Source organism: Sarcophilus harrisii, chromosome 2, assembly GCF_902635505.1.
Source record: "Sarcophilus harrisii chromosome 2, mSarHar1.11, whole genome shotgun sequence".
Taxonomy (NCBI): Eukaryota; Metazoa; Chordata; class Mammalia; order Dasyuromorphia; family Dasyuridae; genus Sarcophilus; species Sarcophilus harrisii.
This window is the reverse complement of record NC_045427.1, coordinates 485,096,771-485,117,736: the sequence shown is the minus strand read 5'-3', so window position 1 is coordinate 485,117,736 and position 20,966 is coordinate 485,096,771. Positions and strand designations below refer to the sequence as shown.

The following is a 20,966-nucleotide window of genomic DNA, read 5'->3' as shown; positions in this document are numbered from 1 at the left end:
AGGCCATTGGCAAGAACTCCCTTTTCTACCCTCTAATCTCATATCACCCAGCTGTCTTCTACTGTATGTCCTCTTTCATCCTTATAGGAAGAAATGACACTTTTTGCCAAGACCTATCCCTCTGCTGTGCAAGTGATCCCACTCTATCCTCTCTCCAAGAAGATTGCCCTCTCTTATCACCCTCATTTTCTCATTTAAATTTAATATCTCCCTGTCTGTGGTCTGCTTCTCTAGAGCCTACAAATGGGCTCATATCTTCCCCATGGTCAAAAAACAAACAAGCAAAATACCTCAATTAATGCTGCTTAGTGAAGCTTCACTAATTATCATCCCATATCTCCTGCTCTTTGTGGTTTAACTCTTTCAGAATGCTGTCTACAAAAAATGCCTCCACTTCTCTCCCCTCTCTTCTTAACTCTACAGCCTGGCTTCTAATCTCATCATTTGACCCAAACTCTCCAAAGTTACCACTGATCGCTTAATTTCCAAATACAATGATCTTTTATTAATTCTTATACCTCTTGATATCTCTGCAGCCTTTGACTCTATTGATTACCCTTTTCTTGATACTCTCTTCTCTCAGAATTTTTGGGCAATGCTATCTCCTAGTTTTCTTCCTACCTCGGTCTTTTTCCCTAGCTTTTCATCTAGGTCACCTACTAATGGAAGGGATCCCACAGGCTCTGTCCTGGGCTCTCTCCTTTTCTCCCTCTATATTACTCCACTTGGTGATCTCATCAGCTCCTGAGGATTCATTAACATCTCTGATCATCATCATAGTGATGATTCTCAAATCTACTTACTGAGCTCTAACCTCTCTGCTGACTTCAAGTCTCACATCTACAACTATTAGATATCTCAATCTGGATGTCCTGTACATCAAACATATCCAGAACTGAACTCAGCTGGTTGGTCTGCTTGCCACGAATCTCTTCCCACCCTCATCCATCCTCCACTCAGCTGCCAAACTAATTTTTCTAAAGCATTGTCGGTACATAAATGTTTATGCAGTACAGATTATATGCCAGCGTTTTATATACGCTAAATTCTAAGGATAAAAAGAAAGGCTTTCAAAGACTGTTTCCACCCTCAAGGAGCTCACAATCTAATGGTAAATGACAACACATAAAAAGAAGCTGATAAGCCAAAAGAAAAGAGGCAGCAGGTGGACATCAGGTATACAAGCATGATGAAGTCTTGCAGTCAGTGGAACATGATAGGATTCCTGCCCCTGGCCCTCTCCTTAAATAGAGGACCTAGGAGGAGCTCTCTAATGTCAACCTTGTACTCTTTTTTTCCCCATGAAGAGAAAGGAGCCTGAGAGGAAGAGAGTACTAAGGAATTTGAAAGTTTGACCAGGGACTCCCTATCACTTCCAGGATGAAATACAAAATCTTGTTAGGCATTCAGAAATTGTCTTTTGTATTTAATGCAGTGTTTGACATATATCAAAAGTGTGGGGGGTTAACATTTATTAAGTTTATTAATAAATAAACTGACTGAATTAGGAAGGCTAATTGACCAATATATATAATGACCAACCACAATCCCAGAAGACTAATAATGAAACTAATAATGAAATGACATCTCTGATAATGGTATGAAGTACTCATTTTCCAGAATGAGATATATACAAACACACATATATTTTGATATAGGGTGTGCAGAATTTTGCTTTTTTCTTGACTATACATGTTTGCAACAATATTTTTGTTTTTCTTATGTTCTCAAAGTGAGGAGATGGGGGAGGGCAGGAAAGTGAAAGCAGACTTTTACAGATTAAAAATATAATTTAAAAAATCATAATTGTGAATATTAATGAATTAAATCATCCACAAAACAGAAGAGGATTATAAAACAGATTAGAAGCCAGAATCCAATAAAACATTGTTTTTTTTTAAACTATGCTAAAATAAGCTGAGAAAAATATATCTTTAGCTTGAAATAAAAAAGGCAAAAAATTATATCTCAGAACAAGAACAAAAATTAATTTAAAAGATAAAGATGGAAAATAAATTTTGCTGAAAGGTAATGAATTAATATCAATATTAAATATGTACATATATATTACATGACATACATCAGAGTACTTAAAGGAAAAGTTGGATGAGTTCAATGGGAGCTAGAAAATAAAACTACAATAGTGGAGGACTTCAATTTGCCCTTCTCAGATCTAGATAAATCTTACCAAAATAAAATTTTTAAAAAAAGAAATGAAAGGTGAAAGACTGAATAGAATTTTAGAAAAAGTTAGATATGATAGATTGGTGGAGATTATTAAATGAAACTAGAAAAGAGTATACATATTTATGGGCTATGTGATCTTCATAAAAATTGACCCTGTGTTAGGGCACAAAAGTGTCACAAACAAATGCAGAAATAGTAAACACATCTTTTATGAATCACAATTAAACAAAAATGAACTGATAAAAATGATTAAAAATTAACTAGTACATAATAAGTACATAATAATCTTAAAATTAATAATGGGTGTGTAAGGAACAAAAAATAGAAATAACAAATAATTCCATTGAAGGTAATGACAGCAATAAGACAACATACCAAAAATTTTGTACTCCTCCCAAAGAAGAAATCCTAGGGCTAAGTGGTCTTATAACAAATTTTATTAAACATTTGAAAAAAAAGCCAAGTAATTATGATACTATAGAAATTGTCTGAAAAAAGAGGAAAAGAAGAATTTTCACAAAATTCTTTCTAAGACAAAAATAATGGTCTTGACATCTACACCAAAAAGAGATCAAAATAGGGAAATAAAACTATAGTAACTAGTGAAGCTGTTAAATTATTCAAATCCAAATTGTGAATAGCTTTGATTGACAGATTGGCTTATGAGTTTAGTTTAGTATTTTTTTTTTTAATTTTGTAGAGACCATAGGGAACCATGTAAAGTTTTTAAGCAGAATAGTGACACGACTCCACTTGTATGTACCAATGAGATCAGATGACCTGTGCAAAAGTGTATAGGATAGAAAAAAGTGAGATAAAGATGAAAATAGCAACTATCTCATATAATTGCAGTAAGCATTTAAATGAGATAACACATACAGACCTTTAAGCACTAAGTAAATGTCTGTCAATATTATTATTTTGTTGTATTCTCCTATTAAAATGTAAGCATTTTGAGGAAAGGGACCATTTTTGGTTTTTATCTTGGTATGTCTAGGAGCTAGCTCTTCATCTTATAAATAGTAAATAATAAATGTTAATTGTTTAAGTGAATTGATGTTAGATTGGCACAATCAGTACAAGTGTCCATCAATCCCTATAAGCAGGGACCATAACTGAAGACAGATAACACCAGATAAGATGTTACACTTAGTAGAAATCAGGTTTAAAAGATCCTAGATGTCAGCCACATGCCTCAGCTTTTTAATAGAATCCTCAAATATCATTGTTAAAACTATATAGGTTGCAGATAACAAAAGGTATTTGAAATAATTATATTATACATAATATGATGCTACTATATATACATGTATATAATAATTATATGTCATATATTCAATCTGCCAAATCACACTTGTGATTTATATTTAAATAGACTGGAATCATTTTCAGGTGACAGAATTTACTGACCAAACCAATTATTGAACATTACACTGAAAAGGAAAAGTATTCAAGATGTATTTCAAACAAGACAGTGGCACATAATTTTTACTCATTTACTTCTGTAGCTCAGAATCTATTTTTGGCAGGAATCTGAGGGAGCTCTAAAGCATTTAGATAATCTTTCAAGATTATCTAATTGAATTGAAGAAAAAAGTCATTAACATTTCAGTGAAGTTAATGAAGTAGGATTTGGTTTCCAGATTAAAAATACTACAATAAAATGTTAATTTCCTTGCTACAAACAATGGCATAAAAATAATGCTTAGATTTCTACTTTTTTTTTGCAGCGTTGATTCATAGCTTCTAAATAATAAGTGATGTTATATCATAATAACAATTTATACTAACAAACCCTGTGTAGTTCCTTGGAAAGAAGTCTGGATTTGGAGTCAGAAAATCTGAATTCAAATTCTAATTTCGGTACTTTCTGCTTATATTACCTTTTCCTAGTCACTTAACATATTCCTGCAGCTATAAAATAAGATAAAATAGATGATGTTCAAGTTCTCTTCTAGCTCAAAATTGTAATTTTTAATTCTGTAAACAGTGAGGAAATGTGTTAACATTTAAAGGCTCCAAATTTAGAAATGATGAGTTTGACTATTATTTTACAGAAAGAGACTAGACTACCGTTTAAAAACTGGAAATAGATTCAGCATTCCCTTCATAACTGAAAACAGAGTATTCTTTACAGTAGCTCCATCTTGTGGTTACCTCACTTTTGCTGAAAAACTTTTCAATGTGACAGAATCCACTAAATCCCAAAGCTAGATTTTTCAGTTCTATCTAGCTCTAATTTTAGGAAGTTTTTCCTGACACATCAAACCTAAATTTAATTTTACCTTCTGAGACAACAAACAGAACAAGTCCAATCTCTCTTTCCCTTAAAAACTTCCCATATATGAGAAGACAAAATACCTATCTTCCTGATGTCTTCTTTTTCTCCAAACATTCTGAGTCCTTTCAATTAATCCTCATATAACATTAAGTCAAAGCCTTTCTTGCTTGGCCTTTGCTGGACGTTATCTAGCTTAGTAATGTTTATTCTCAAATGCAGTACCCAGAACTCACTATAACATTCTGTATGTACATTTTGTAATCTTTCTGCCAGAAAAATGAATTGTCAAATACACACCAAATCAAATGTGATTTTATTTTAATTTTGAAACCTTATAATAAAATAAATACATGCAAGAGAACATTGTCCTTTTTGTATATACACTAAATTTATCTACAAATTGAAAAAGTGAAAAAATTAATCAAGATGAAAGATTTCCAAGGTTTAATTCAGCAAAACATGCATTAAGTGTCATACATAAGATACTGGGACAAAACTGAAAAACAAAAGTTGAATATGGACATGTATAGATATATACGTATATATATACAGCCATATATACATATACATACATACATGTATCATGAGCCTTTCTGACAGAATAGTAAAGTCTATGAGACCCTTCTCAGAACAATATTTTAAAATGCTCACACCTATCAGATTGGCTAATATGACAAATGTTGGAGGGGATATGGGAAAAATGGGATCATTGGTAACAGTAACATTGGTGGAGATGTTAATAGAAATGATTAAATTACTTAAATTGTTTTAACATGAAACTGGATTAAAAAATAATTAGTTAAAGACAAAAAAAAAAATACACAAGTAATGGAGGTCTGCCGAATCCCTCAAATTCCTAACAAGGAGGCATCCTGTTCCTTGATATTGGGGGATGATAATCTTCTTTGATTAGTGTAGCTAACTGGGCTTTAAAATTGTCAGAGCCAGACTTGCTCTGTGTCCTACATGAGATCACAGGTAATTCACCCACAGCACCTGAGGATGCCAAGAACCAAATGAAGAAGTAAAAATAGCTTTTCTCTTTCTTTTCTTTTACTTCATGGCACCAAGAAATGGTCCTAGAGAATTTGTTTCATTTATTCTTCTCAGTTTCAGATACATAAAATAATCTCTGGTGCCCCCAGGAGTTCAAGTTATGGACTCTTTGGAGCTAGGGTTTCAGGCAGGATGGTACAGCCAAGCCAGCCCCAAAGAGAAGGTCCAAGAAGCCAGGAGGCTTGGGAGTAAGCCCAAGGCACCTTTGGCCTTAGAATTAGGACTGTGCTGTATAGGAATGGAGGAAAACTATAAACCTAATGCTCTTCCTCAGACAAACTAAATAGTATAGAAGAGGATGATTTACGCCCCATGAGTGGTGAAGTATGTTTGTATATTTGTTTTTATGCCTTTGAAGTAACTATTTCTTTATAAAAGCTAATCTGACTGTTAAACAGTTAAATGGAACAAAGGTGCTGGGGATCCTTCTCTACACTTAAGAAAATACTATGGATGGAGGCTGGAGACTGGCAGAGAACTAGACCTCTCACAGCCCTATGAGGCTACTAGAGAAGGGTACTGGGAGAAGGGTGAAATGTTAAATACCCAGCCTTCAGGCTATGGCGGCCAGAAAAGCCAGTGGTATGCATAAAATAAAACACATAGGATTACCAAGGAAGACAATTATTTTGAAACACAGTTATCAAAACACTTTTTTTTTTTTTTTAAGCAAAGTTCAGGGGCAGCTAGATAGCATAGTGGATAGAGCACTGGTCCTGAAGTCAAGAGGACCTGAGTTCAAATGCAGTCTTGGTCACTTAACATTTACTAACTGGGCAAGTCACTAAACCCCAATTACCTCACCAAAAAAAAAAAAAAAAAAAAAAAAAAAAAGCAAAGTTCATGGACTCTGGATTAAGAACCCTTTGATTTATTGGGTTGATTGACAATCATATTGAAAAAAAAACTTAAAGTTTACAAAACACTTGTTTAAACATTATCTCAGTTTGCTCTTATATATATGCAGGGAAAGTGCTATAATTATCCATACTTTGCAGATAATAATGGTTAATATTTATATAGTACTTTAAAACTTACAAAACATTTTGCATATATTATTTCCTTTGATTCACACAACCACAATGGGAGTTGGGGCTATTACTATCATCTCTGGTGGAAGCCTAACGATGTTTGATGACTAGATCTATCTTTAGTGTGACTGATTGTGTCACTTGTGTCATTTAGTGTTAACAGAGATGGCTTTAGTAAAATTTTAATTCCTAGAAGACAGTTTTTAGGCATATATTGGAAATATAGAATCACCTTGTTATGGAGAAATATCTTCTCTCCGAGGTTATAGGTAACTGCTATCAAATAAAGATTTATCACAATATAGAAATTATAGAGGTAAAAATGTAGGTTTTATTAGTATGCTCAAGCATAGGTTTGGACCTCAGAGAAAACTTGAACAATTCATAAGGATTCTAACAAGGTTTATTTTGCTTATAAAATAACAGAAAAATGATTCATTTACATTTTTAGTTCATGTACATTCTTCTTAGGCCATAAAAGATGATAGGGAAGATAGATCCATAATCTCATACAATCCCAATTTGAATACATTTAGTTAAACAGAGTCATAATCTCATGTGATCGCTAAAGAAACAAATTTCATTGCACAAACTCTTCAGGTAAGTCAGGTTATAGATTAAAATGCATTTAGAGAATTCACAATAGGTTGATGGAGTCTACAATTTACATGTTGCTAAGGTCATGATTGGTACAGTAGATAAGAGTACTGGGCTTGAAGTTCAAGAGGACTCCTTCATGAGTTCAAATCTCAGACACTTACTATGTGTCCGCAAGCAAGTCAGTTAATCTTGCTTGCCTCAGTTTCCTTATATGTAAAATGAGAAGGAAATTGCAAACTGTTCTCTAGTATCTTTTCTAAGAAAACCCCAAATGGGGTGAAAAAGAATTATATACTACTAATCAGCTAAAGAACAACAACAAACAAGAGTCAGGGAATCTTTTCCTTTGGCCTTTTATCTAAGGAACACCTAAGGATCTTAAGTAAATTTCTGTATCTCAAAGGTTGTTTAGGTGAGGTTAGTATTAAGACAGACTTTGAATTAACCAAAAATTGTGAGAGGGATGTCCCTGAGTTCCAAATAACAAAAAGGGAACATTAAAAATTCTTATAATAACCTATTACAATATACCTGTTGATGTATCTGTTTATATGTACTTAATCAGCATATAGTCAGAAGCAGGAAGGGGACAAAAACTCAAATTTCTCCCATTAGGAGATGATCTGCCTCCACAGCTGTTTCTGAGCCTTTCTCCCCCCTTCCTTTCCCTGCATTAGCCCTCTCTGGCTTTTGAACTGAGTCGGCAGTGGTTCTTCTGCCCCATTTGGCCACTGACTCACCTTACCTTGATAGAGGTATCAGAAAATCCTCCTTTCTCGCCTGAATGCTGTCTATGGTGAATGTGGGAGTATGAATGTTTAGCTATCCTGTTCTTTAGCTATCCTGGCCTGATGGGAGATAACTGGGCAAGCCTTGCCACCAAAACTCAAAGTCCCTATCCCTGCTGCAGTGAACAGAGGGCTGGCTTTGGAACCAGAAAACCTTTTGCAAATCCCAGCTCTCCCTCACCCCGCTTCAAATCTCCATATGACCTCAGCCAAGTCATTTAAACACTCCTAACCTCAGCTTTCTCATCTATAAAATGAAAAACGTTTGATGTCATGGCTTCCAAGGTTCTTTAACTCTCTTTTCTTCATTCACCATCACTTCATAAAGGGCTTCCGATTTTTCTCTGAATTCTTCACAGTCATATCTTATCTTATATGGACCAATGATATTCCATTATACTAATCTACAATAATTTGTTTAACTCTTCCTCAGTCATCTGACATGTGTATTATTTCCAATGTTTTCTTATTACAAATCATGCTTCCATGAACACATACATACACATTTCTTGCTTAATTCCAAATTGGTTTCTAGAAAAGACGAACCAATTCACTATAAGCTTTCTAAATAAAGGTGACTGTAAAGGACATTATGTCTGCATCTTTAGATCTCATTGATGAGAAATTCAAAATAGAGGATGTGTTTGTACTATAAGTGTATTTTTGTTCCCAGGAAGTGGTCAGGAATGCTCCCTACAACATTCACTATTCACCACAAAATTTACATGAGAGCAACACCTCCAATCATAACCAACAAAAATAGTCTGGGTCACCAAGCAGTAGTGGAAGCAAGAGATGTTATATATGCGGTAAGTGTGGGGAAATGGGCAGTTGTTTGAAAGGGAGTTTGAACCCCCTTTTCATTACTGGTTCTATCATGGTTTCACAAGACACAACCTGAGCATTGGTTAACTATGATAACTTTAAGTTGTTAACTACGAATGCAATCATTGGATGTTTTCTTTATGCCATGCTTTCAGATGCATCCTATTACATTGTTTTACCATGTGATAAGCAACGAAATCCAACAGTGGTACAATCTTGCTAAAAAGTTCGCCTGAACAGGTTTTTCTTAAATACTTTTCGTATTTTATAGCTAAATAGAGTGTGCTGCTGTAGCTATGATCATTCATCCTGACTTACATTTCTATGTTGTTTTGCTTATTTTCTAGTGTAGTATAATGTAATTCTGGTCTTTTTGTTCTTGCTTTTGATTTTGTAAATATCCTTTCTTTTGTATTTATTTAAATATTTGAAAATTTGCAACTAGATATTGAAAGAAATCAAAACAAAATTGATTTTTAAAAAATTGCCACAATAAATCCAAAGATGTTTAAGATATCTTTCCTGACCTCAGGGAGTTTCCAGTATAGATCATTATAGATAAGATGCTATCAGTGGGTAAACAACATAGATCATGAGCAAGGCACTGCTTCGACCATGGGGGACAAAATGGGTGAATGATGTGATAATGGAGAGATAGATGGTAGAAATCCCTGCCTTCAAACTCTTTCACATCATTAATTCGAAACAATCATATGTTATTTGTAACATATGTGTTATATAATTACATATAATATAATTTATAAGTTATTATAAAACTTGTTGAATGATTAACTTTAGTTTAGATGTGACTAGACTTAGATGTTAGTTTGCTTAAAGGCAGGACTCTAAACCATTTGGTCCCCTGTAGGTCCTTTTCAACACAAATTATTTTTGTATTTCAAGTCAGCAAAATTTTACAAAAGGTTTTCAGGAAAATCTAGCATTCTATCTACTCCACTATATGCAAAACTAAACCTGCCAATTATGAAGAGAACATTTCAATGCTAGGATGAAAATCCTAACCTACAGAGATGAGGTGAATAGAAAGGAGTTTATGAAACTCTCAAAGATCAGGAAGGGGCAGAACTAGGACTCCAAACTTCATTTCCTAATTTCAAATCCAGAGCTTTTTCTACCACACAACCCAGACTCTCAAACCAGGAAAAAATATTAACATTCATCTGACAAAGGCAGTGTCCTTACACGAATTTTGCAAAAACTTATGCAGAATTTAGGTAAGACAAAAGATGTTTAGTGCTTAGAAAAAGAACTGACAGGGGCCAAGCACTATACCAAAGCCTTGGAGATACAAAAACAAAATAAGCTCTGTTCTCAAGTTGCTCTTTTTAATTAGAAGAGACAACACATCGGGCAGCTAGGTGGTGAGAGAGCACCAAGCCTGAAGTCAGGAGGACCTGAGTTCAAATTTGACCTCAGACACTTAACACTTCCCAGCTGTGTGACCCTGGGTAAATCACTTGACTCCAATTGCCTCAGGAAGGGGGAAAAGAGAGACAACACATATAGGTAAATTTAAAAGGCAAATAAAATGGTTTTTGGTGGTCCCGAGCACTACTTAGGGACCAAGAGACGAGGCAAGTGATAGGGGATAGGGGTCCTTAGGGTACCATCTTTACCTGGCAATGCCTGGGGGTCTGGAATACATGGTGGCAGGACAGATTGTAAGCCTAATATTCCTCCAACTTCCCAGAAGGATTGTACAGTTACCCTTCCATATCACAAGGAGCGGTAGAAATGTGATACTCTGGAAAATCTTGTAAAATTTTTCGCCCTTAGTGGGTAGCTAGAAGGTGCAGTGGAGAGACCACCAGCTCTGATCAGAGGGAATCAAATCCAGCCTCAGACATTTAACACTTCCTAGGTGTGTGACTCTGGACTTATCACTTAACTCCAAGTATCTTGCAAAAAAAAAAAAAAAGTTTCTCCCTTTGTGTCAAATAAGAAAGCTAAATGTTTCTTTTGTTTTTATGGAGTGTTTACAGCACTTTATTATAAAATTTGGGTTAAACATTTGATCATAGGCTCTGTGTCATCTGTAGGGCTTCATGTGTTGCATGTGATTTCTGCAAAACTCCCCCCAAAATTTCCATTTAATTCGTGCCAACCTGTGATATATTGAAATCACTATGGGCAAAGTCAAGATGTGGAAGGTTAATTAAAGTTAATAACTTCCTCCACATCCAAAGGTCTAAGCAACTAGATCTGTTTAGACATAAGGATCCCTTGGAAGAGTCAGACTCACTACCAATGGGAAAGAGGGAGAGGACCTTCTGTAGGGGTGGGAATGGAAGTGCAGTGTCCAGGTGGGAGAGTACTGGGAGGAAGGCTGGGGAGGGTGAGGTTTTCTCAGGTGTCTGAACTTGCTGTCTGCTACATAGGGTCTAAATTCAAGAAGCAAATAGGAGGAGATAGGGGAAGGAAAACTGACAAGTTAGGGAAATTGGCACTTCTCCTAAGATGGGCTCTTTCCTCTGCTTTGATCCTTAGAAATACCTGGTGGCATTACAGTTGGAACTGAGCAAGATTAAGGAAGAAAAGGATATCCGGCTAACTAAAGCTGAGAACTGGAAGGGCTGGTGGACTCGTTCAGTAAAAACCATTAAGGACCTGTATTTTTAATCCCTTTTTACCCTTTTCTTATATATGCACTTAGGTTTAAAAATACTGATGCTTTTTTTTTTCTACAAATAAAAATTTGGTTGTACTAGTTTTGATGGATATGGTGATTACTGTGCTGGGAAGGGTTTTGTTTTTCCCTTCATCAGGTATATTTCATGAGTGACCAGACTACAGGTGATCTTCTCTGATGGAGTAAACACTCCTCAGCTCATCAGTAGTCCAGTGCAAAGAAAAGAATTATAGATGGAAGAGATGTCTGAAGACATCTAGTCTAAGGCCCTGTCTTTACAGGTGAGGAGAAATGGAAGTCCATAAAGATTCCTTACCTAACAGGGAGAGCTAAGGCATGAACCAAGTTCCTCTGATTGCAAATTTAATATTCTTCTCATTGAGTAAATTAAAGCAATGTTTAAAAATGAGAAGGTAACAATTTTTTTGAAATTTCAGATAACATACATAATATTGGGTGGCTTTATAACTCTACTTTTCATCATCAAAGGAAATGGAGACTCCACACTTGGACTCTTACATCATAATCATAGATGTGCTTATAGAATAGTTATTTTAAAATGGCATTAATAAATAGCAAAAAAGGGACAGCTAGGTGACACAGTGGCTGGAGCAGCAATCCTGGCATCAGGAGGAACTGAGTTCAAATCAGCTTCAGACACTGTTTGACTCCAAATGCCTCCCCTACCCCGACTAAAAAGTCAAATACTCAAATACAGAAAACTCATCTGTATTATGCCTAGGATATATAGAAAAGATCTGCACCAGTAACAGGACTCTTGAAGACATAGAAGGATCAAATACAAGGAAGAGCAGTGACAACTCGTGGAAAACATATTACATTCTATTAAGAATGTGTCTCAGAAAAATTGTGACCAAAAGAATATCAGCAACTGCCAACCAACATGGTTATTTCTCCAATTATGTAAAATATCTTAAGTATGATTGCACACAGGAAGGTATTAATAGGGAGCAGGTAAGCTTTTTAAAAGCAATATTCCATAATAAATCCCAATTGACTAGAGGGGGGAAAGAAGAAAATATAAAATTCCAATTTTTGTTGGTAATGGGCTGAAGCTGGCAGATGCACTGAGGTCCAAGCACTGAAGGCTAATTACCAATTGGACAATACTCTATTAGTATATGCTTGGAGAAAGAATGGCCCCGCCCACTCTCTGTGCAAGTTTGATCTGTTGTATAGGAGATTGGGTAGAGGATTTAGGGAGTGGTGTGTGAGAGTCAGACCCACTGCTGGCTGGATTTGTGTCACGATTGCTCTCATTTTGTATCGCCATTCCCGTTCACCTCCACAAAGAATAAAGATCAAGGACTTTCGCTTATCCTGACTCCGGCTGATTTTAAAATACCCTGGGTGCTAAACACGGTCATCACATTTGTTGAATATTAAAAAATGTATTTGATTCAGCAGAGCAAAACATTTTAAAGAATTTCTTCCAACAAAATGTGTCTCATACATGAATACATCAAAATTATACAATAAACTTTGGAAGATAAAAATATAATCCTAACTGCAACACTCTTCTACTCATTAAATAACACATGAAGCAGCTCATTCAGTGGTAGTCACTTATAGCTACTTTGGACATTCTCCCTTTTTTTCCCCCTTTTTGCCTTTCCTGGATCTAATTTCTCTGAGAGACAAACAATCATTGACAGTAGCTCTGGTATGTGCAAAGCTGTCTTTGCTGGGAATGATAATGCTCGAGTTGTATTCTTCCTCACTGTTGAATGTCCAAGATACCAGGGAGTAGTGGGAATGGGACAGAAGAACAGTTATGTGCGTGATGGGGCCCAGAACAAGAGAGGTAGCTTAAGATTCTTAAGAATTCCATTGAATATAGTCTTGTTACCAATGGAGATGGCATGGAGAAAATCTACCATCATACCTTCTACAGAGAGCTTTGTGTAGCCCCTGAGGAACACACTATTAACCTTCCTGAAGCTTTTCTAAACACTGATGGCAACAGAGAAGAATCATAGTTGAGGCTTTCACTACCTCAACTATTCAGGCTGTATTGTTTCTGTATGGTTCTGGTTGTACCATTAATATTGTTATGGACACTGATGATGGTATCACCCATTCTGTGCCCTTCTCTGAGGGTTTTGCTCTTCTCCATGCCATTTTCCCACTAGACTTGGCTGGCTGTGACCTGACAGAATATTTCATGAAGATAATGACAGAAAAATAGTAATAGCTTCACTACTCCAGATGAAAAGGAAATTGTGACATCAAGGAGAAGCTGTGGACTTTGCCCTGGACTTTGAGCAGGTGATGGCCTCGACTATTGCTTCTGCTTCCCTGGAGAAGACATAGGCATTTCACCACAGGCCATGAGAGGTTCAGGTGTCCAGAGGTGGCCTTCCAGCCATCCTTCCTAGGGATAGAATCCTGTGGCACTCATGAAACCACCTCTAACTCTGTCATGAAGTGTGACATTGCAACACCATCTTGTCTGGTGATACCATTGTGTACCTTGCTATTGCTATTGCTGACAGAGTACAGAAAGAAAGCAATGAGCTCTAGCATCTAGCATAATGAAAATTAAGATCGCTGCCCCCCCTGAACGTAAGTATCCCATCTGGATTGGTAGGCTCAGTTCAGTCCTTTTTCTGAACCTTCCAGCAGATGTGGATCAGCAATCAGGAATATGATGAATCTAAATCATATATTGTCTGTCACAAACACTTCTAAATGGACCACTAGCAGATGCATAGCAATTGCTGCATGACTATTCACAAAGTATAAATTTGCCCTAGAAATTAATATCCCTCATGATGGCCTCATAAAGCTGGAATAAGTCTACTTTGTCCTTAAGGAAGTTTTTTTTTTAATCTGAGATTTTTTATCTGAGACGAATATCAGCACTTTTTATTTTGTTGAATCATTATGGATTTAACCTCACATTCAGTTGACGGTTGATCCTTGATATAGATTTTAGCATATCTTGTACATATTTTTGATCTAAACCCTGATACAGAAGGTTCATTTTTACAGGTGAGATTAAGAGTTAACTTTTATAGAGAATTGACCTGATTATATAATAACATATTTCTATGTCAAAAATTTTGAAGATATGCTGTTTTCCAGAGCTAAGGGCCAGCAAGCAGGCTGTGTCCTGAGCTTGGCATAATAATAATCCTTTGTCCTCAGGATGATATCACCCTCTGGCAAAGTGTATTGCTTGGACCTGCACCAGGTGATCACTGAGGGATTTAGCTCCCCCTGTTTCCTAGGGCTACCAATCACATATTCACAATCCCTGTTCCTTGTCATTGACAGGTACTGCACTTCTGTTCCCGTCACAGAACTCTGGTTATGTACCCCACAGGGTGAGCACAACCTCCAAGACTGAGACAGTACAGTTCCCACAAGACCCATGGGAACAGTAATTCAAGAGCTAAAAAGATTATGTCATAATCCAGCCTCCCTGTGCTATATAAGACCTGCTTTTGGTGCAACATGCTAAACTAGACCTCCTTTTTAGGAGGGAGGGCTTCCTTTGCAAGTGCTATTTTCCTCTGAAATTAATTAAACTTATTTTTATGTCCTGATTTTCCTGTCTCTGGTTTCCTCTGTGTCAGCTCTGGCCACCTGCAGGTTAGAGGCTGGTTCTAATTGACAGTTGGTTTATAGACATCAGTTTTACAGTCTAATTCTTCAGGTCAAAAGTATCAGCTCAAAAATGGAGCCAAGATGATAGAATAAGGCAGAAACTTTCCTGAACTCTCCCAAATTAACCTCCAAACAATCATAAAATAATACTTCCGAATGAATTTTGAAGTGGCAGAATCAATAAAAGGAGAAAATGAAACTAGGACAACTTAGAAGTTTAGCAGAAAGATTTGTCTCACTGGGATAAAAGGGGAGTGCAGATCAGTACAGCAGCATTCAGGCAAGCAAGCAGTAAGACCCTATGGCCTTAACACAGTACAGCCCCATGCTACCAGCAGAAGCTTGGGATAGTGCTTCCTCCATCCTAGAAGCAGAGTCCAATTTTAACATAAAATTTAAAACAAGCAAAGAAAAAGAAGAAGGATTAGAAGAAGAAGAAGAAGAAAAGAACAACAACAATAATGACAACTTGAGCATGAAAAGTTAGAATGGTATAGGGAAGCTCAAAAAACAAACTCAAAGATAACAGTGTTAAAAGGGCTATGTTAAAGAAATATGAATTGATCTCAGGGCAAAAAGAGAACTCTTGAAAGAGTTCAAAAAGGATTTTTAAAAATAAAAGAGGTGGGGGAAATGGGAAAAGAGATTGATGCAAAGAGAATCATGAAAAAAGTGTCAACAGCTTGGTAAAGAAAGCATCAAAAAATGGGAAAATATATACCAAAAAATTACTGAATAAAATAACTTCTTAAAAAAATAAAATTGTCCAAATGGAAAAGAAGGTAGAAAAGATCACTGATGAAAATAATTCTTTAAAAATTAGAACTTCAAGTAAAAGCTAATGACTTTATAAGACATTTAAGAAACAAAATCAAAAGTATGGGACAAAATAGAAGAAAATGTGAAATATTTTGTTGAGAAATAAAATTGACTTGGATCCAGGAGAGATAATTTTAAAATTCTTGTACTATCTTTAAGCCATGATTTAAAAAAAAAACCTGCACATCATTTTTCTTTTTTTTTTTTTTATTTAATAGCCTTTTATTTACAGGATATATACATGGGTAACTTTACAGCATTAACAATTCCCAAACCTCTTGTTCCAATTTTTCACCTCTTACCCCCCCCCTCCCCTAGATGGCAGGATGACCAGTAGATGTTAAATATATTAAAATATAACTTAGATACACCATAAGTATACATGACCAGAACATTATTTTGCTGTACAAAAAGAATCAGACTCTGAATTATTGTACAATTAGCTTGTGAAGGAAATCAAAAATGCATGTGCTGCACATCATTTTTCAAGAAATTATCAAGGTATTACAATACATCTCTCAGACTGGCTAAGATGACAGGAAAAGATAATGATGAATGTTGGAGGGGATGTAAGAAAACTGGAAAACTAATACATTGTTGGTGGAAGTGTGAATGCATCCAACCATTCTGGAGAGCAATTTGGAACTATGCCCAAAGGATTATCGAACTCTGCATACCCTTTGATTCAGCAGTGTTACTACTGGGCTTGTATCCCAAAAAGATCTTAAAGGAGGGAAAGGGACCCACATATGCAAAAATGTTTGTAGCAGCCCTTTTTGTAGTGGCAAGAAACTGGAAACTGAGTGGATGCCTGTCAGTTGGAGAATGGCTGAATAAATTATAGTATATGAATGTTACGGAATATTAGTGTTCTATAAGAAACGATCAGCAAGATGATTTCAGAGAGTCCTGGAGAGACTTACATGACCTGATGCTAATTGAAATAAGTGATGGATGTGGCTCTTTTCCACAATGATATGATTGAGGCCAGTTCCAATGATCTTGTGATGAAAAGAGTCATCCATATCCAGAGAGAGGACTGTGGGAACTGAGCGTGGATTACAACATAGCATTTTCACTCATTTTGTTGTGGTTTGCTTAAATTTTATTTTCTAATTTTTTTTACTTTTTGATCTGATTTTTCTTGTGCAACAAGATAATAGTATAAAAATATATACCAATATTGGATTTAACATATATATATATTTTTACCATGTTTAACATATATTGGATTATATGCCATCTAGGGGAGGAGATGAGGGAAAGGAGGATGGGGGAAAAGGGGAGAAATTGGAACACAAGATTTTTTTCAAGGGTCAATGTTGAAAAAATTATCCTTGCATATATTTTGAAAATAAAAAAACTTCAATTAAAAAAATTATCAAGGAAAACTGCCCAGATATGAGATAGCCAGAGAATAAAATTGGAATTGAAATAATCTAACAATCACCTCCTAAAAGAGATCCTAAAATGAAAACTTCCACAAATATTATCAAATTCCAGAGCTTTCAGGTTAAGGAGAAAAATACTGAAAGCAGCCAGAAAGAATCAATTTAAATATCATGGAGCAACTGCTAGGATAACATAAGATTTAGCAACTTCTACACTAAAGGAGTGGTGGGTTTAGAATATAACATTCCAGAAGGCAAAGGAGCTAGGATTACAACCAGGAATCCTTTACCCACTGAAACAATAATCCTTCAGGAAAAAAATGAATGTTCAATGAAATAAAGGTCTTTTGAGCATTCCTGATGAAAAGACCAAAGCTGAACAAAAAAATTAATTTTCAAATACAAGATTCAAGAGAAGCATAAAGAGTAAACAGAAAAGAAAACATAAGACATTCAGCAAGGTTAAGCTGTTTACATTCCTACATGTAAAAAGGATACTTGTAACTCTTAAGAATATTAACACTTGATCAACTATGGTAGACTTAGCTCTTCTCAGCATTATAGTGATCCAAAACAATTTCAATAGACTTGAAATGGAAAATACCATCTGCATCCAGAGTAAGAACTATGGGTACTTAATGTGAATTGAAGCATACCATTTTTACTTTTTTTGTTTGTTTTTTCTTTCTCATGTTTTTTCCTTTTTGTTCTGATTTTTCTTTCACAACATGACCAATATTGAAGTATATTATATATATATATATGTAATATATATATATATATACATACATACATATATATATATATATATATATATATATATATAACCTATATCAAATTGCTTGCTGACTTGTGGAGAGGGAGATAAGAGAGAGAGGGATAAAAAATTTGGAACTCAAAATCTTACATAAATGAAAGTTGAAGAGAGGTGACTCAGGCTAGTTTCAACGGTCTTGTGTTGGAGAGAGCTATCTGCATCCAGAGAGAGGATGTGGTGACTGAGTATGGATCACAACAAAGTATTTTGACTTTTTTTGTTGTTTGTTGCTTGCATTTTGTTTTCTTTCATTATTTTTTTCTTTTTGAGCTGATTTTTCTTGTGCAGTATGGTAATTATGGAAATATGTATAAAAGAATTGCACATATTTAACATATATTGGATTACTTGCTATCTAGGGGAGGGGATGGGGGTAAAGGAGGGGGGAAAATTGAAATACAAGGTTTTGCAAGGGTGAATGTTGAAAACTATTTATACAAATGTTTTGAAAATAAAAAGCTTTATAAAAATGAATGTGTAAAACTATCTTTACATGTAATTACAACAATAAAATACATTAAGTTAAAAACAAATTTTAAAAAGAACATTATCACTATTAGGGCAATTGGAAAGAGAATAGATAGAGGGCAAAAGTATAAGTTGACTATGATGGGATGATATTTTAAAAATTCAAGGGGAAAGAAAAAGAATTACATTAGGAAAAGAGGGAAGGGATCAGTAGAATAGAGTAAGTAATCTCACATAAATAGGTGCAAAAGACTTATTATCATAGAGGGAAAGATGGGCAGTTAGGGATGGCAGCCAACATTTCAACCTTCCTCTCATTAAAATTGGCTCAAAGAGAGAATAACATGTACTCTCAGGTGGGTATAAAAATCTATCTTACCTTTATAGGGAAGTAGGAAGAGAAGGGAATCAGAGAAGGAGTGGAGGACTGAAAAAAGGAAGGTGATGATCAGAAGCAAAAATACTTGTGAGAAGAGACAAAGTGAAAGAAAAAAGAAGAGAATGGGGAAAATAGAATAGAAGGAAATCACAGGTAGCAAAAGAAACTCATTTGAAGCAGAGAGATACATACAAAGTCAAGGTAAGGGGCTGAAGCAGGATCTATTTTGCTTCTGTTGAAATTAAAAAAAAAAAAAGCCAGGACAGCAATCATGATCTCAAACAAAGCAAAAACAAAAATAAATCAAAAGAGGATTTATAGATTTATATAAAATAGATTTAAAGGAGATAAAGAAACTACATCTTACTAAAAAGTACCAGACAATGAATATCAGTACTAAATATATATGCACCAAATGGCATAGTATCCAAATTTTAAAAACGGTTTTCTTTTTTTTTTTTAATTTAATAGCTTTTTATTTACAGGTTATATGCATGGGTAACTTTTTACAGCGTTAACAATTGCCAAACTTCTTGTTCCAATTTTTCCCCTCTTACCCCCCCCCCCCAGATGGCAGGATGACCAGTAGATGTTAAGTACATTAAAATATAAATTAGATACACAATAAGTATACATGACCAAACCGTTACTTTGCTGGACAAAAAGAATCAGACTCGGAAATATTGTACAATTAGCTTGTGAAGGAAATCAAAAATGCAGGTGGGCATAAATATAGGGATTGGGAGTTCAATGTAATGGTTTTTAGTCATCTCCCAGTGTTCTTTCTCTGGGCATAGCTGGTTCAGTTCATTACTGCTCCATTGGAAATGATTTGGTTGATCTCCTTGCTGAGGTCCATCAGAATTGGCCATCATATAGTATTGTTGTTGAAGTATATAATGATCTCCTGGTCCTGCTCATTTCACTCAGCATCAGTTCGTGTAAGTCTCTCCAGGCCTTTCTGAAATCATCCTGTTGGTCATTTAAAAACATTTTTCATTCAAAATTTTAGAGGAAAAGTTAAATAAGTAACAAGAGGAAGTAGAAAAAAATAGAATAGGCCATCAATATATAAAAATTCTACCTAAATTAATTTACTTATTCAGTGCCATATCAATCAAATTACCAAAAAACTATTTTGTAGAGCTAGAAAAAATATAATTCATCTGGAAGAGCAAAAAAATCAAGAATATCAAGGGAATAAATTCTTTTAAATGTGAAGGAAAGTAGCCTAGCTATACCAGATCTCAAACTGCATTATAAGCAATAATCATCAAAACAATCAGTAATGGGTAAGAAATAAGAGTAGTGAATCAGTGAAGTAGAGCAAGTATACATCAGTAAATGAACATATTATCAGTGAAATAGATTATGTACACAGTGGTAAATGAGCATAGTAATCTAGGGATAATGGCACAGTATCAAAATTTTCTGGACCCCTAGAATTCTAAGCTCCTGCACCCAGCTCTGTACAAGCAATGACAAAGACACATGGCAGCTGCGACTACTCTCAACCTCATGACCCCAAGAAAGAAACTATATGGTCAAGTAGTAGGAGTTTCCATAATTCCATCTTTCTAGAGAGAGATGAGGAGTTCCTAATTAGCACCATTCTTGGGTTCGTGTCCCTAATCACCTCATGTTCATTTTCCTTCTAGAGAAGGTAGGGAATGGGGCAGAAAAAGTTTTCAGAGCCTTAGGATCATAGCATAAGATTTAATGCTTTATGAATGTTAAGTGAAAGTGGGCCAAACCACTATAGTGCGAGATTCTTTGTCTAGCACTTCAAATGAATTTCCCTTCCAGGAGAAGTGTAAGAATTTGGAACAGTATTGTAAGATTGAATGTTTGAGGGTAAAAACAAGTCTCACCAGCATGTCAGGGGGTAGCACCTCTAGAAACCCTAGATTCATCTTCCAAGAGGAATCCAAAATACAAGGTATCATTCTGAGACTAGGGGACTGTACAGAGCCCTAGACCGATTATTGATGGGCATCTAGAAATCTTCTGTGCATTTTCTGTGGAGTGAAATGGAGGCAAT

At 35.4% G+C, this 20,966-nt stretch overlaps 1 protein-coding gene and 1 pseudogene across 2 annotated transcripts in view; both read left to right on the top strand.

Annotated features, from left to right (window-relative positions):
- The window catches only part of CCDC180 (coiled-coil domain containing 180), a 123,244-nt gene extending 111,748 nt beyond the window's left edge, over positions 1-11,496 (top strand). For both annotated transcript variants that reach the window (XM_031954908.1, XM_031954907.1), the window contains 2 exons: positions 8,617-8,752; positions 11,277-11,496. In XM_031954908.1, the coding sequence (XP_031810768.1) occupies positions 8,617-8,752; positions 11,277-11,408 (268 nt within the window). In that variant the 3' untranslated portion in view covers positions 11,409-11,496. The remainder of the gene's footprint in view (positions 1-8,616; positions 8,753-11,276) is intronic.
- Positions 11,497-12,358: 862 nt separating this feature from the next.
- On the top strand, positions 12,359-14,130 carry LOC111718940 (annotated as a pseudogene).
- The last annotated feature ends 6,836 nt before the right edge of the window (positions 14,131-20,966 follow it).